Source organism: Phyllostomus hastatus, unplaced genomic scaffold (assembly GCF_019186645.2).
Source record: "Phyllostomus hastatus isolate PE091 unplaced genomic scaffold, TTU_PhHast_1.1 phas_contig_210, whole genome shotgun sequence".
In the NCBI taxonomy this organism is placed as follows: Eukaryota; Metazoa; Chordata; class Mammalia; order Chiroptera; family Phyllostomidae; genus Phyllostomus; species Phyllostomus hastatus.
Window position 1 is genome coordinate 12,119,211 of NW_025333737.1, and position 16,220 is coordinate 12,135,430.

The following is a 16,220-nucleotide window of genomic DNA, read 5'->3' on the forward strand; positions in this document are numbered from 1 at the left end:
TCGAAGGTACTTCCAGAGAGACGTCTAACGTGACCCAACAGCTACTGATACTAAGAGGCCAAGTTTTATTCTTAAACCCAGGAAAACCTGGGAAAGCAGCAGCAGAATGCTAAGTTTACCTGTAGAGAAAATAAAGGACTTTGTTGGGGTGCTTCCTGCTTTGGCCTTCTGGGGGCATGTTGTGGGAGAGACTTAGAAGGAAAACCTGAGGTTTTAGAGCAGAGCAGAAAGGTGGGCCATGAGGCATCCATGACAGCATGGATGAACCCAGAGGACATTAGGTGAAGAGAAATAAACCTGGCAGGAAAGGAGGATCTCACTCATCTGTGGGATTCACACGTACACACAAAAGTGGAGCCTGGCTGGTGTGGCTTCGTGGATTGAGCATCGGCCTGTGAACCAAAAGGTGTCTGGTTCAATTTCTACTCAGCACACATGCCTGGGTTGCAGGCCAGGTCCCCAGCAGGGGGCACGTGAGAGGCAACCACCCACCCACTGATATTTCTCTGCCTCTCTTTCCCCTTCCCTTTCCCTCTCTTTAAAAATAAATACATAAATAACCTTTACAAAAAGTGGAACTCATAGAAAGAGTGGAGTGGTGGTCACCAGGGGGTAGAGGGTGGGGGAAAGGGGGGGATGTTGGTACAGGGTACAGACTTTCAGTTATGGGTTATGGCAGTTCTCGGATCTAATGTACACCTGAGGACTACAGTTAATAATGCCGTACTGTACACTTGAAATTTGCTGGGAGTGGATTTTAAGTGTTCCTGCCACATATGAAAAAGTAATTATGTGAGCCGATGTGTTAATGAACTTAATGGTGGCAATCACTTCACAATGTATTATCAACTCATCACGTTGTCCATTTTAAATAATTACCATTTTATTTATCAATTATACTCAGTAAAGCTGGAAAAAATTACTAAAGAAAAAAGGAGGAAAGGTGGGCTGCAAGGGAGGGACCTGGGTGCCCCGGCTGGTGTTCGACCCCTTTGGTGCTACGATGTCTGGGGAACAGCTGAGGACCACAGATGAGCCACAAAAAGGCTCAAGGATCCTCCCCACCTCAGACAAAAATGATCAAAGACAATCTACAATATTTATCTTAACAAAAGTCTAATCAAGAATATATTTAGAATAAGTCTATTTAGAATATATTTGGGAGGCGTAATACAAAGGATCCATAATCACCCAAGTTCAGTGGCCTTTGGAACCCCTCATCCTTAAACCCCTGGAGCAGGTGATGTGGCCAGTCCTCCCTCCCTCCTTTCTTCCTTCTGTGAATTCACTGACCACCAGATGGGCCAGGTGCCAGGCTAAATGCTGAGATCTAAGGATCAATGTGACAGTCCCAGCTCAGGCGCCCACCCTCCAAGAGCATACATCTCTCCTGGGAGTCTGATGAAAAAACCTTTAGAGGTCACAGAAAGTGCTAGAAGAGCATAGATGAAAGAGGGACACGGCGTGGGCAAGGTCATTTGAGGATGAGACTCAGGGCAGCAAAGGCTTCACAGAGCAGTTTAGCTCAATGAGAACTCACAGGCGCCATGAAGATGACAGATAGGGCCCCTACCCTCAGGAGCCTGAAGTCAAGTAGGAAACTCTAGTTCTTTGGTTTTCATGACAGGTTCTCTGACTCTGCTCTTGTCTCCCTGACCACTCACTCCTTTTAGGTTCTCTCTGTATCCTCCCCTACTCCCTCTGGTCCCTTGAATGTGGTCCTGTCTCTGGTCTGCCCATGGCCCTCTTACCTCTCTGCTGCTCTTCCTTGTCAATGTCACCCACACCCATGGGCTTTTGCTGTGTCCCCCGCAAGAAGATTTGGACATGTTCACCATCTAGGGCTCTTTCTTGAGTTCCAGAGTCAGAGTTTCAACTACATGTCGCCAATGAATGTCCTGCTGCTAGTATCTCAGATTCAACATCTAAAGGACAATATTGCCATTGTCCACTATATGACACCTTATCAACTTAAAAACTTGTGTTATTTTTGACATATTCCTTTCATTTGTCCTCTGAATCTGTGTGAATTTTGAGTCTTCATGTCCATTCCTTTCTCTCTACTCCTTTTGACAATAAAGGAATACCTTAGAGATATTTTGGGTTTGGTTCCAGGGCCCCGCAATAAAGCCAGTGTCACAATAAAGCAAGTAGTAATCTTGCTGGTGGAGGGTCATGCCTTCAGTTGTAAAAAAACCCGTCTGTGAAGTGCAGTACAGCAAAGCACTAGGGGGAGGTCTACCTGTACTCAGTCCAAGCCTTCCTGATTTCTCTGTGACCAGTGATGTGACTTTCAGTGCCATGACTCCCGAATTTGTCTCTTTTCTTCACTTGTTCATCTTATCTTCTATGGCCATGTTAATCTTTCTAAAATATAAATGCAATCAGTCCCACTACCCAGTTAAAAAAAAAAACCCTCAATGCTGATAACTGCTTTCTGACCAATGACCTAATTCTGATTTCTGCTCTAATTTTAATTGTTTATTTTAAAATATATTTTATTGACTATGCTGTTACAGTGGTCCCAATTTTCCTCCCTTTGCCCCCTCTGCTCACTATCCCCATTCCCTCCAGCACCCACCCCCGACACCGCTTAGTTCATGTCTGTGGGTCATGCATGTAAGTTCTTTTGCTTCCCCATTTCCTATACAATTCTTAACACCCACCCCCTGTCTATTTTGTACCTACCAATTTATGGTTCTTAATCCCTGTAACTTTTCCCCTATTCTCCTCCTTCCCCTTCCCAGCTGATAACCCTCCAAATGATCTCCATATTTGTAATTCTGTTCCTGTTCCGGCTGTTTGCTTAGTTTGTTTTTTTTAGATTCAGCTGTTGATAGTTGTGAATTTGTTGCCACTTTAATGTTCATAGTTTTGATCTTCTTTTTCTTAAATAAATCCCTTTAACATTTCATGTAATAATGGCTTGGTGATGATGAACTCCTTTAGCTTTAACTTGTCTGGGAAGCATTTTATTTACCCTTCCATCATAAAGGATAGTTTTGCTGGATAGAGTAATCTAGGTAGTAGGTCCTTGCTTTTCATGACTTTGAATACTCCTTCCCAGCCCCTTCTTGCCTGCAAAATTTCTTTTTGAGAAATCAGCTGATAGTCTTATGGGAACTCCTTTGTAGGTAATTCTTTGCTTTTTTCTTGCTGCTTTTAGGATTCTCTCTTGATCTTTAACCTTTGGCATTTTAATTATGATGTGTCTTGGTGTGGTCCTCTTTGGGTCCAAATTCTTTGGGACTCTCTGTGCTTCTTGGACTTGTATGTCTATTTTCCTTCAGCAAATTAGGCAAGTACTCCTTTATTATTCGTTCAAATAAGTTTTCAATTTCTTGCTCTTCCTCTTCTCCTTCTACCATCCCTATGATTTGGATGTTGCATGTTTGGATATGTCCTAGAGGTTTAGTCTATCCTCATTTTTAAAATTCTTTTTTCTTCTTGCTATTCTGTTTGAATGCTTTTTCTTCCTCATGTTCCAAATTGTTGATTTGATTCTGGGCTTCATCCCCTCCACTGTTGGTTCCCTGTAGGTTTTTCTTATTTCATTTAATGTAACCTTCATTTCTGCCTGAGTCTTTTATGCTGTTGCCATACTCAAGAGTTCTCTGAGCATCCTGATAGCCAGTGTTTTGAACTCTGCATCTGATAGACTGCTTATCTCAGTTTTGTTTAAGTCTTTTTCCGGAGTTTTGTTCTGTATTTTCATTTGGGCCATATTTCTTTGTCTCCTTAATTTGGCAGGTTCCCTGTGTTTGTTTCTGTGTATTTGGTAGAGCTGTTTTTACTCCCTGTCTTAGTAGAGTGGCCTATTGTAGAAGAACAGACCTGTAAGTTGTGCGGGGTGGAGGCTTAGGTAGTCACCAGGGTGGGGCAACCCGCTTTACCACTTTGTGGCTCTGTGTGGGGGGAGGGGAGAATGCTGCTGCCCGTCTTCTGGAGGTTTGCCTGGGAGGACGCTGTCTCCTGGCACTCACCCTTTTTCCAGTCAGTTCACTTTCTACCTGTCTGCCACTTGTGCCTTTCTAGTTGTTGCTCTGGTGCTGAATATAGAGGGGGTGGGTCTGTGTAAGTCCTATGTCCATGCAGGCCCTTTAAGAGAAGTCTCCTGAGAATCTGGCAGTTTCTTCCACTGTCCTAACCCCCAATAGATTTTACAGCCAGAAGTTATGGGGATTTATTCTCCTGGCTTTGGAACCTTGGGCTGCTGGGTGGTCTGGTTTGAGGCTGGGATCACTCCCTCCTGAAGTATCCCTTCTGATTTTTACCCACCACACGTGAATGTGGGACTGCCCATTCTGCAACTTGTCTACACCACTCAGCGGCTCCATGCCTCTCCACCTCTCTCCGCCTCTCCGCCCCTCCCACTTGTCTGGATGAATGTGGGGCTTCTTTAAATCCTTGGTTGTTGGACTTCCCTAGAGCTTGATTTTCTCATGGTTCTGGGTGATATTTGTTTTATAGTCTAGTTGTAATTTTTCCTGTAGTTGTGCGAGGAGGTGAAGCATGTTTACCTATACCTCCATCTTGACTGGGGGCCCTTTTCACTATATATTTTAGGACAATTCATGGGTTACCTGTACTTGCCCAATCCAGACCCTTAATACCTGGACACGCCAGAGAAGATGTGCAATCAAAGCGGCGGGCTGCTAAAAAACACTGGCCAGAAGGCCAGAGAGGCCCTCCAAGAGTGGCCCTGGGCAGCAAGAGAAGGTGGGAGCCCAGCTGGGCCCTGAGAAGGCTGGCAGAGGTGCTGCCCCTGTGCTGACTGCCCTGTAGGACCAGTTCCCTCAAGGGCCACAGGCTCTTGAAACAACTGTGTGTCTGCAAGCTCCAAGCCCTGTCCGTGCAGCGGGACACTAGCCTTTGGCCAGCTAAAGATCCTCTGCTCCCTTCCTCACGGGGTTAGGGAGGATGGAGAGCAGCACCAATGCTGTGTTCTGTCCTCATCTTGTGATTCTGAGCCTCTAAGCCATTTAGAAGATCAAGAACCTCTCTCAAAGTCCGTGCATGGAGTCTACATTTTATATATGTCTCTTCCGCTCTAGGAGACTTACAAACTCCTCCCCAACCTACTCATCCTTGTTTCTTCCCAGCACCTACCATTGTCTAGCACAACATGCCTGTCAAAAATCGAGTGAATGGTACGACCCTGCTGAGAAATTTTACTTATTTTACTTTACTTATCACTTATTATTTTTTCTCACTAACTTATTTAAAATAATCTTCTGGAAAACCTTAATACTTTCAAAATGTAAGATACCTAGTTCTAACCAGGGCTTCTGTTACATGTATACCATTATATGCATTGTATTAGGTTAAAATCTGACATTGTTTAGTGCCTTTGTGACAAATACATATTTTGTACATTGTTAAGAATACCAAACAAATTTTTAGACTATTTCTTTTCTTCTGTGTCTTTTCTATAATTTAGCAGACCAAATTATCTTGGTTAGGGTTAGCAAATCACTTAGTCTCATTGTAAATAATGAAACATTGTTTGCTCCAGAAAATGAGATTTAGTTTTACACATCCTTTGAAACTGAATGATACACAACATATATCCATTTTACACAGTGTTCACTATAATGGAAAATACAGTATCCTGGGACCTAGCAGCCCACATACCACGTAGGTAGGAGCGGTCCTGCCCTGGATGTGTTGCTGCTGGGCTGGGAAAGCCACATCCTTTCCCAATGACTCAGTTTCCTTGCACAACGAGGAAGCTGGGTCAGAGCTGGGATCCCCTCTTGCTTGCTGCAATTATGGGATTCTTGCTCAGATCTTATCTAGAAGTAGATATTATTCACTCCTGTTACGGATAAAATTAACGATGATTTTTAATTACTTTACTACAGGAAAGACCATGTTCCATAAGGCTGACTTAGACGGAAAATTAGTGTTTTCTAATTTTATTTGGGTTATCTTGAACCCACACGAGAAGCACATTAACCCTTCCTAACTTGGATGAGCAAGCCTCCTCTGGGCGTGGCGCTGAGGGACCTGCCAAGGGCGAGGAGCGGGGAGAGCCGATGGCAGCGAGGCGAGGGTGGGCAGCGAGGATACCACCCATCAAGACCTGATGAGAAGCAGCTTTTTGTTTTTAATTAAAAACACAACTTTTAAAATGCCTCATTCATTTTTTGTTTTTATAGAATCAAAACATAGGAATTTTTCTTAAATGAAAAACAGAAACAGTTTAAGCTTTTTTTTTAAGCAAGTTAAAATAGGAAGCCCAGGAAATTGTTCTTTGTAATTCTGCCAGTTTCAATTTTGCCTCTTTATGCAACTGGTATCAGGATAATAACACTCGCTTGAAAAGACAGGGAGGAACGTTTCGGGAAGTGGACCTGCACACGTTCCGGCGGCCCGATGGGCTGATGTCAGTTGGCGGCTGCTATTGCAGTCGCTTTGACAGATGCAAAAAGGAAAATCACACACAATTTCAAGATCTTAGAGACCCTAAAGTAAGCTCATCTGTAAGCCGACCCTAAAAGTGCACAGGACCATACTCTAATTATTTTTGACTACTTCTACTAGCATTACACATTGAAAGGGGGGCATTAGTCAAACTCAGATTGAAAATAAAAGTTAGATTAAATATAGATGAGTAGTATTTATCAAGTGCCTGCTATCTGCTCTTTAGTTTTGCTGAAACAGTGGCATTTTTCCCCTAACTACACTCTAGGATCTTGTGGAAAGAACCCAACATTTCATAGTTGCAAAGATTATGAAATATTCAGCTTTACACATGGGTATTTCCTGACATTTCTTTGGTAAACTTGTGGCCTAATAGGAGATATCAGGAATTAGTGTAAGAAATAGTCTAAAAAGCTATTGTCACCACAAAGATGAAAGCAACTTTGATGATCAAAAAGAAGTCAATAAAAAAAAGACGGAAGTGACTCTTGAATCCTTCCCCATTGTTTATTTGGGATTTTTTAATTTCCCTGCTCTCAACATATCATGGAATTTTCTGTGTGAAGTTTTGCCATGAATTAGAGTGATGTCAACAAAGTTTTACCTTAAGTCATATTTTATCACACACTGGAGAAGCCCAGTCCTCTGGGGAGCACCGTTTCCTGCCTGTAAGAAGCTTGTCTGCTTTAGTCACAAGTGTCCTAGACAGACAGTGGAGCCCGGCTGACCTTCAGTGACAATGAGACGTGTGCCCCCCACTCAACAGCACACTGCCATCTAAGAAGGCGTTTGTATCTGTGGCCGTGTCTGCTCTACTTGTACGTCCTTCGCTCCTTGCCGTTCTCTGCCTGCAGAGGGTCAAGGCTGCTGCAGCAGGTGTCTGGGACAGTACGTTTGTCTCCCTGCCATCCTTAATACATGTGCTTCCCCGTCACTGCTATGCGGCTTCTTTTATGAACTAGGAATGTAACTTAAAAAGTGTCATAAAAGGAGCAAAGGTTTGGAATTCAGATAAACTTGGGTTTGCCTCCACCTGTACTATTTACGACTTCTGTGACCCAGATGAGCTACTCAACCTCTCGGTGGCATGGGGACAATAATACTGGCTTTACATGGTTGTTATTGGGATAAATGAACTATTGCGTGTAAGGGTTCTTGTATAGTATCTGTTATCTTGTAGGCCTTTGATAAGGTATAGTCAGTAATTTTTTCATTGTAGTATTATCTTATTTGGTGACTCTATTATCGACTGCATGACACAGGTCCTATATAGTACATGTAAATGCATATTTATGCATATCATATATACATGATACATTCATGCCATATATGATCATGCTGGGTACGTATCGCAGAGCAGGAAGAAATTATAAGAGGTTGTCAATTCTGTAAGTATTGAGACTCAGCATCTCTTAAGAGCTTATGTCTATCCTTCTGTGCAATCCCCCACCACAAGATCCTGTCTGTAAACATCTCCAGAGATGGCAGGTTTCCCTGTGGGCCTTACTTCCATGTTGACTCCTCCCACAAGGTCAAAATAACCTAACCTAACATTCCAGTACTGACTTTACTAGGCGATGATGTAAAAACATTTCTCAGTACCTGTGGCAGCTTCTGGGCAACAGCATCAGTGGCACTTAGAAGAATGTTCACAATGCTATGCCCAATAGCTGGGGACAATGCATGTATACAAGGCTTCACTGAGGCTTGTGATCTTTATGAACATGTTGTTGACTTTGGTTTAAATCATCAAAGTTACCACAGAGAATAACTCACTATAACCAGAAGAATTAAATAAAAATAAACCTGTCATTTGAAAATGAAATACTTTGTCAGCCATTGTCATAGTCAGATTATTCTAGTTATATTAAATTTATTTTATTAACATAATGGAGAAAAGGAAGAGAAAATTAGAATTCACAAGAATATGACTTCTGTCTCTAAGTATGGTGATGTCCATCTATTTAACACGATGACGTGACAGACACTGTGGGCTGCATACCCAACCCCCATTTCCCCTCATCCTTGTCCGGGTGACCCTTCCTCTTCCGCTTCCACTACCGGCAGGTGGACCTGATTGGTCTGCGCTGGGTTTTGGGACCCTCAGTCCTCTTGCCAGGGATCAGACATGCCAGGCCGAGCATGTGACCTGTTCTGGCCAATGAGATGTGAAGAGAGTGGGGCAGGGGTGTTATGCGGTGGTTGTTGGGAAAGGTCTCCTTACTCTTCAGAAGGGATCCCTAGAAGCAGGCAGTCCTTTTCTGCCTCTGGATATTGCTAGATCTGCATGACATGCCTTGGAATTGCTTTTGGGATGAAGCTGACACACGGAAGAGCCACAAGAATGTCCTAGAAGCCAGCCAGGGCCTCAAGGCTTTCTGTACAGAGCCTGCCCTACCTACAGACTTCAGGTTTTGTAAGGAAATAAATCTCTTTGTTGTTTATGCCAACTAGGGGTGGAGCATTCTGTCCCGTGCAGCCAGAGCGTCCCGGTGCAAACAGGAAACACACAAGCTCCCTGGCAGGGAGGAAGCACACGAGCCAGCCGCCAAGCCGGACGGGGCACAGTACCTGTTCCTGCACCTCCAGCTCCTTGTGCTGCAGTTTCTTCTCTGCACATCGCACTTGGTTGCAGCGGTTTTCAAGTTCATCTTGCAGAGCCTGAAACAGTGTATGATAAACACATCAACATTAAAAATTAGCATCCTTGAAAAAAGTTTTATCACCTAAACTGTCATTAAAAAGGCCTCAGATCTCTAGCTTATTACTGTTGTTCCAAAGAGATCAGGCAAACAAAACTGGATTTTGAAGTCAGGCCCAGATGTTTTCTACTTTAGGAATAGCTAGTATAAATAATTCCAAACTTTTAAAACAGGCGCATTAGCAGGTATCAATTTATTTTATAAAAACACCTCTTACATTCCTGGCATAGAACCACAAGCATGCCATAAAGCCTAAAGCTGTTGCTAATTAAAATAGCTCTATCAGTGTACCTGCAAGGCACACTTATACTCCAAAAAGTGTCATGACAGCTAGGAACTGTAATATTGGACCATTGCGACATTTTTCAAAATTATACTGGGATAATCTGAGTAACTTATAGTAACATTAAAGGAATTTCTCTACTAAGTCATTGAGAGTGGTGTAGTATTTGAGGAACCTCTAAGAAGTGGACAGAGATGAACTCTGTCAGCTGCCAAGTAGCTGTGGGAAATAGAATTCAGGTTAATATGGGGAAGCTACAAACCACAACGATTAATAATTATCATCGCATCAGTTACTATTTTAAGTAGAGAGTTGAACCAGAAAAGAAACAGAATCCATTCAAACAACCTGACATAACTGTACAATAGATATAATTCATAGAAGTTCACAGTGGGCAGAACCCGTGGGATGACAACTACAAAGATGCCAAACTTTCAAAATAAAGTTCATTCAATCAAGACTACTGAGTTTCCGCTATACATCAAGAACTTAGTATGGTTAGAAAGAGCAGTGAAAGAAAACAGACAAAAAAAATTCCCTGTTCTCATGAAGCTGACACTATGTTAGGGGGCAGACAATAAGCAAACAGTAAGAAAAAAAAAGCCAGAAAGGAGGATATTCTGGAGTGAGATGGGGGAGAGATGTTGCAATGTTAAATGTAAGGCCCAAGGAGGCCTAACTGAGCAAAGACCTGAAGAAGGAGAGAGCAAGTCACAGAGATCTCCGCAGGAAGAACCTTCCACACAGGGACACTGTGTGTGCAGAGACCTGTGGGAGGAAATTGCAAGGCCAGTATGGAGAGTGGGCACAGGGGAGCAACAATGTCAGGGATGTAGCAAGGGTCAAGTCACATCAGGCCACACGAAGCTTCAGGGGGCAGATCAGAACTTCCGATTTTCGTTAGCAGTAGGCAGGAAGCTAGGGGAGGGTGGTGGAAGATGCTACTCTGGTTGCCGTGGAGAACATACTGAAGAGGGATAAGGGTGGGAGCAGGGAGGCAGGGGGAAGGTGTGGATGCAGAGCATGAAAAAAAAAGACCACAACGATTTTGGTGTGAGCAGGTAGGAGCATGCGGGTGGGGACGGTTAAGGGAGAGGTAGCGCAGGGTGGGGAGAGGAGGGCAGGGCGGGGGAAAAGCCGTGGATCTCAACCTGGGTTGCCTGGGTTTGGAATGCCTATGACACCCCCATGCAGATGCTGGGTACCAAAGTGTAAGAGTGTGGAGCTCAGACAAAATGTCTAAGTCAGTGTCCTTTAAAAATTCTTTTGATGCAATGACAGTCTTTTCTACATGTAGATTATAGACAGTGGTTCTTAACCTTTTCTGGGGTTCTAGATCCATTTGAGCATCTAGGATTTCCAAGAGGACAGAGATGCAGATAGGGACATTTCCTCAGGTAAAGAAGTAACAAGAGAAGAGGCTCTAACACCTGCCCCTTGGGTGACACTCACACTTAAGAGCGGGCAGGGAGAGGCAGCCAAGGGGACTGGTGAGAACTCAGAGGGGCGGGAAGTGGCCGAGGGGAAGCCAGAGTCACAGGACTGTAGCTAACAAAGTTCCCAGGAGAACAGGCAACAGAATTAGAGCTGATCCTCTCTCCACACTATTAAATCTACCATGTTTTTTTATCAATGTTATCAAAGTAGAAGTGAAATTACATTTGCTTTTAAAAAAGGCACTTTTCAAATTTGCTCAGTTTAACTAAAGCTGTAAAACGTGGTCTTTCTAAGGTTAATCAGAAAAGGCAGGATGTCTAGAAATTACTTTTATTATCTATTTAAAAATCTGTTTTAAAAAAGTGAAGAGAAACCAAATAATATTCTGCTTCTTAAAAAGTTAAAATGCACTAAATAGGAAGGAAATGACAGCTTATATAGGCAGCTGTTCCTGGTCTCATATTCTAAAAAATTATTAGGCCATTCGAGCTCCAACCTTGGAATTCCACAGAAGGACTATGTGAAAATGACCCCAATTACTCAATAAGTATAAGCAGGAACTTCCTTTTAAGTTGTGGCTTCTTTACTCAATAACCTTCAAATCTGACACACAAAAAATCACAACTTTTAGTTTGTTTCTGAGAAAAACCCAACATAATTAAAGAACAAAATGTCTGACACTGGAGGAAAAAAACCTGGAACAGATAAACTGTTTATTCTGCAAAATTATGCTATTCCTCATCTCTCAGCTCTGCTGCGTTGGCTGGCATCACTACTGAAGAGGCAGCTCTTTCTCCCAATGAACCTGCCTTGGGGGCGATGGAAGTCAGCTTGCTGTAGGAAGCTGCGCCGTGCCCGGTGCTCCGTGCAGGAGCGAAGAGTGACGCTTTCCAGAAGAAAACTGTAAGTGGCATAATAAGCTTTGTGAGAACAGTGAGGGCATGCCACGCTCTTGAAAAGGGATATGGACAATTTGATTTGTTGGTGTAGAATATGAAAACACTTAGAGAGATTAAAGTGAGGAGCAGGCCTTGTAGCTAATGGACCCATGAATGGCACCCGTGATGGTGCTAGAGCTTCTCGGTTGATTTGGGGAGAAGACGTGTATTGCAGTCAATGCTATTCCCATTGAATGTATAAACATGATTCAAATGAGCCACTCAACCTGTAAAACCACGCACTAGGCAATTATGTGCAGTCTTATTAAAAACTGGTCTCCTTCCTAGTTCTTACTCCATTAAACAAACATGAAGTGAGGCATTTATACATGCCTTCGAATAAAGACTAAATGGAAATAAAGGTTCATTTGAATTATAAAGTGGTTAAAAAGTTGTTTAATAAAGGGAGACATCATTGAAGGGGGAAATACTGTGTCATATGATAAAAAAAGATGTCATCAAAATGTTCCCAGTACTGAGCGTATGACAGAGAGGCTTTGGGACTTCAGGTTTTAGTTCGGACAGGGTCGTGCTGACCTTGCTTTTGGCCAAGCTCTCAGCCCGTGTCACGGATGGCGGTGGGGAGTGGGCGTCTACTCTGGCATGTGATCCCTAGGACCTTACTACCCTTTTCCATAGGCTGTCTGGGCACACGGTTTGTTTTCAGCCCATAACCCAGAATATCTATATAACAGCTTTTTACCCGGGGATAGATTTTCAAACTTTCGACTTTCCCATCTTTATCAAAACCTCAGCTGTGAGAAACTTGGAAAATTCCACTTGCATATCAGCACAGAATCAAGACTGTGCAAGTCCCCCTTCTCCTGAATCCCTTGCTCCCAAATGTCAGCAGGATGAACTTCAGGGTCGCACTGGCTTCCGCATTTCCTGTGATGGGACTGCAGAATCGCGCCGTCCCACATGAGGGTTCTGACCAGTTCTCATTTTGTGATGCCAAGTCTTGGTCAATGCTTGTGTCCGGCCTTGCATGAAGCCTATGGGCACATTTCTCTGGGCCTGCCGTATATCGAGGGGCAAAGGCTAAATGGACTCTCTCGTTTGTTTGGTCACGTGGAACATGGTTCCACATATTCTCTGAGGAGTGGGGAGCTTGAAGGGTGTAGTGTTCTTTTATTTAAAAGGACGAGGTCAAAGCGCACGTAAGCAAACCAGTAGTTCATTCAGTTTTACCCTCTGCAAACATAAAGCCGGGATCCTCACAGTCATCCCAGGGTCATGAAATAAGGAAGCAGATGAGCTCCTGCCGGATGAAATGCAGAGGGCCCTTGTTAGCAGCAAGGCCTGCACAGCTGAGGACTTTTACAAGGCAAAAGAAAAGAGGTCTTTGCGTCAAAGATGCTGCCAAAAAGAAGTCAGCCTGGCAAACGTGAAACCTGGACAAGCTGGGTGATGGGTAGACGGAAGTTCTGCGACTGTTCTGTTTTTGTACGTGTTTGAAAGTTTCCATAATAAAAAGCAAAAAATGTTAAAGCTTTTCTTACTTAAAAAAAAACAAACACCAAAACATGAGAACACCATATCCTTCCTTTCATGAGGTTTGGATTTACTATCTTCAGAGAAAACAGATGATTCATCCATCATTCAGTGGGCGGGAGGGACAGAGAAGGATTTCCCCGTGTATATTTTGGACGTAAAGTGGAGGAAGCAAGGAGACGAATGTCCATAGTTGGACCGAAGGAGAAGATCGCTGGAAAGGGAAGGCTTATTTATATCTTTATTGAGATATAATTTACATACAGTAAAATTCTGGATTTATTTTTTTAATGGTGATGGTCCGTTTTCCATTTAAAACATGTGATACGGCTTAAAAATTTGGGTCAAAAGTATCTGTTAAGATTATAAAATTTTGATAAAGACCATCTTCCACTGATTGGTTTACTCATTCCAGAGAAATGGCATTTGATCTGTGACAACAGTGAAGAGACACTAATTGCACAGGGGGAGTAAGGATGACTCTCATTTAAGCCTTAATTGCCTTAATAATTCCCACACTGAGTAGCATTATTTCAAGCCAGTTTACAAATGATGCCGCAATATTTGCTGATAAGTGGGTTTCCTTTGACATGGACAATGACATGAAAACAGCAATTTTTTTTTCTGTTACTACTGAGTGAAAGTTAAGGGAAAATGAAGTAAAAACAATAAACTCACTGTTTTTATGCCAGAGTTGTAGACTTATTTTTCTTCCTCCATCCTAAACAACTGGGGTAGAGCGGGAAGACCGAGGCTGTCCCCAGAAGAGGAGCTGTGCCTCTGGGGCTGAGGGGATGACACAATGGCACAGAGCAGGGTTTTTACTGGGTGGCCTCCCTGGCTATTCACAGAGGCCACTCCCGCTTCTGTTTCGTTTTGTTTTTTTAAACAGGCTAAATCTACTGACAAAAGTAACAAGTCTTCTTTGGCTGAAATGCCAGTCAAGATCTCTTTCAAAGGGATTTCTTCACTGAGACCTTCCCAGGATGAATAGCAACCCACAGAACAGTTCTAGTGACTCTGTGGTGAGGGAGGCCTGGGTCGTACTGCACATCAGAAGACGACCGGGACCATAGTCACTGCAGAGGCCACTGGCGCATTCAAGACACGACATTGTACTTTTTTTCTTTATGGCTCACATTCAGGTGTTTAATTTTTCTCACATTCTAAGCAAGCACCTTTTTTTAAAATCCTCATAATTCAGCGTCTTGTGGTAAGGGGCATGAAGAAAAGGAGCTCTCTGGTCGTTTTAACCTAACACATATGTTCCTCTTCACATACAGCAAAATTCCTTTCAGGTGGAAACTTTTTACTTGTTGCAACAAACTATGTGTATGAGAAAGTGAACTTTGATAGGAGCTATTGCTCTAGTTCTGATTAGACTGGACTTTTCTGACTGGACAGAAAAGACAAAAATACTGTGACCAATATAAAAAAACACACACCAAGAGTTGTGTTTTGAACAGAGGATACGGAAGTTTTCACTTGTTCTCTCTCTCTCACCTATTTTCAGTCCTTTACAATTCCTATATAACTTCCTTCGGGAGTCCTAAAAATGCACTTTTTAAAAAGTTAGTGTTTCCTGGTCTTAACAGAGGTTCCAGGAAAAGAAGTCGTGTTATTCCAAGACTTTGATGATCTAAGGAAGCTGGAATCTCCTGACACACCTCGTTAATGCTTTCCTGTCACACGGAGGCCGTCCTGACATTTCCCACATCTCCTCTCCAAGCAGCCAGGCCGCTGCCACTCGGCGAGTTCAAAGCACATCTTTGCCCTCGGTCGCCCAGACAGCTTTACTTGCGAACAAGTTCTTATCTCGGGAGGTAGAAATCTAGGATCAAGTTCAAGAACCGCAGCTAGGATTTTGGGGATCACAGAGGAATTTCCTCCTGTGGCCGGTGTGCTAACCACCTACCCTTGAGCCCAGTCTCTGTGGAACAGAGTGCAAATGGGGGGAGCCTCACAGGCCACTCCCCTCCTGTGCGAGCCCAGGGGAGAGGGGGCACCATCAGTCATTCCATCTACATTTTGATTCTCTTACCTGGCTAATCACTCACACGTGCGATGCTGTGAGCCTGCAGCACTGTTCCGACCTCCCTCCAACTAAAGGTGAATTTCTCCTCTGCTAAAACTAAAGTCAATACTCATTTCTTCCAGGGAACACTTCACATCTAGATCGCAGAAAACTCACATTTCTTGGCAGGTCATTAGGTCCACATCTGAAAACATCTTTACATACCTGTTTGTATTATGAATATATCTGACTTTTTCCTCATTTCAGACTATGAGCTTCAAAAGGGTAACAACAGCGCCCCCCCTCAATATTCTTAATGTGATGTCCAAAACCCTTAGTAAAGTCTTGGCATTATGACAGGAGTATTTACTGGTAATGTTAATCAATAATATAAAGATCAAGTAGCCTTTTACTTGAAACAGTTGGGGTATTCCCACTGAAATTTCTCCAGATTTCTCTCCCCGGCTCAAGCTACATAACTACATTTCCACTTCCTCTGCCCCTAGATACAAATATCTGAGTTTTACCCAGTCTGCACCCTCAAATGCCAGGAGGGGTGTTCCTTCTTGTTTTCTCATGATAATGCCTCTACTGGTGTCCTCGGATTCCAGGGGCTGGTCACCACTGCTGGTCTCCCCCGTTCTGCTGAGCCCCTCTAAACTGGCACGCTGGTCTCTCCCCGGCTGCCTGGCTGGGAACCAGCCTCCCTGCTTTTCCTGCATCGTATGAGGGGGTAGTGAAGTGGGAAGACACCTTATGGTCCCTTTCACACCGACATGCCTTTCTTGGATGATGGCCACACTCCTCGGCGTCTTCCTCCATTACCCAGCTTTCTCCCCTGTCCTAACTACGTCCTCATCTGGAACCTGAGTTTGGTCTCCCATGCTGTACGAAACTAGCTCTCTGTGAGGTTAGCAACGAACCTT

The 16,220-nt window shown here is 43.5% G+C and overlaps 1 protein-coding gene across 1 annotated transcript in view; it reads right to left on the bottom strand.

Annotated features, from left to right (window-relative positions):
• Positions 1 to 16,220, bottom strand: part of CEP112 (centrosomal protein 112) — a 327,830-nt gene that overhangs the window by 32,653 nt on the left and 278,957 nt on the right. Inside the window, exon 24 of the mRNA XM_045836669.1 lies at positions 8,998 to 9,087. Within this exon, the coding sequence (XP_045692625.1) occupies positions 8,998 to 9,087 (90 nt within the window). The remainder of the gene's footprint in view (positions 1 to 8,997; positions 9,088 to 16,220) is intronic.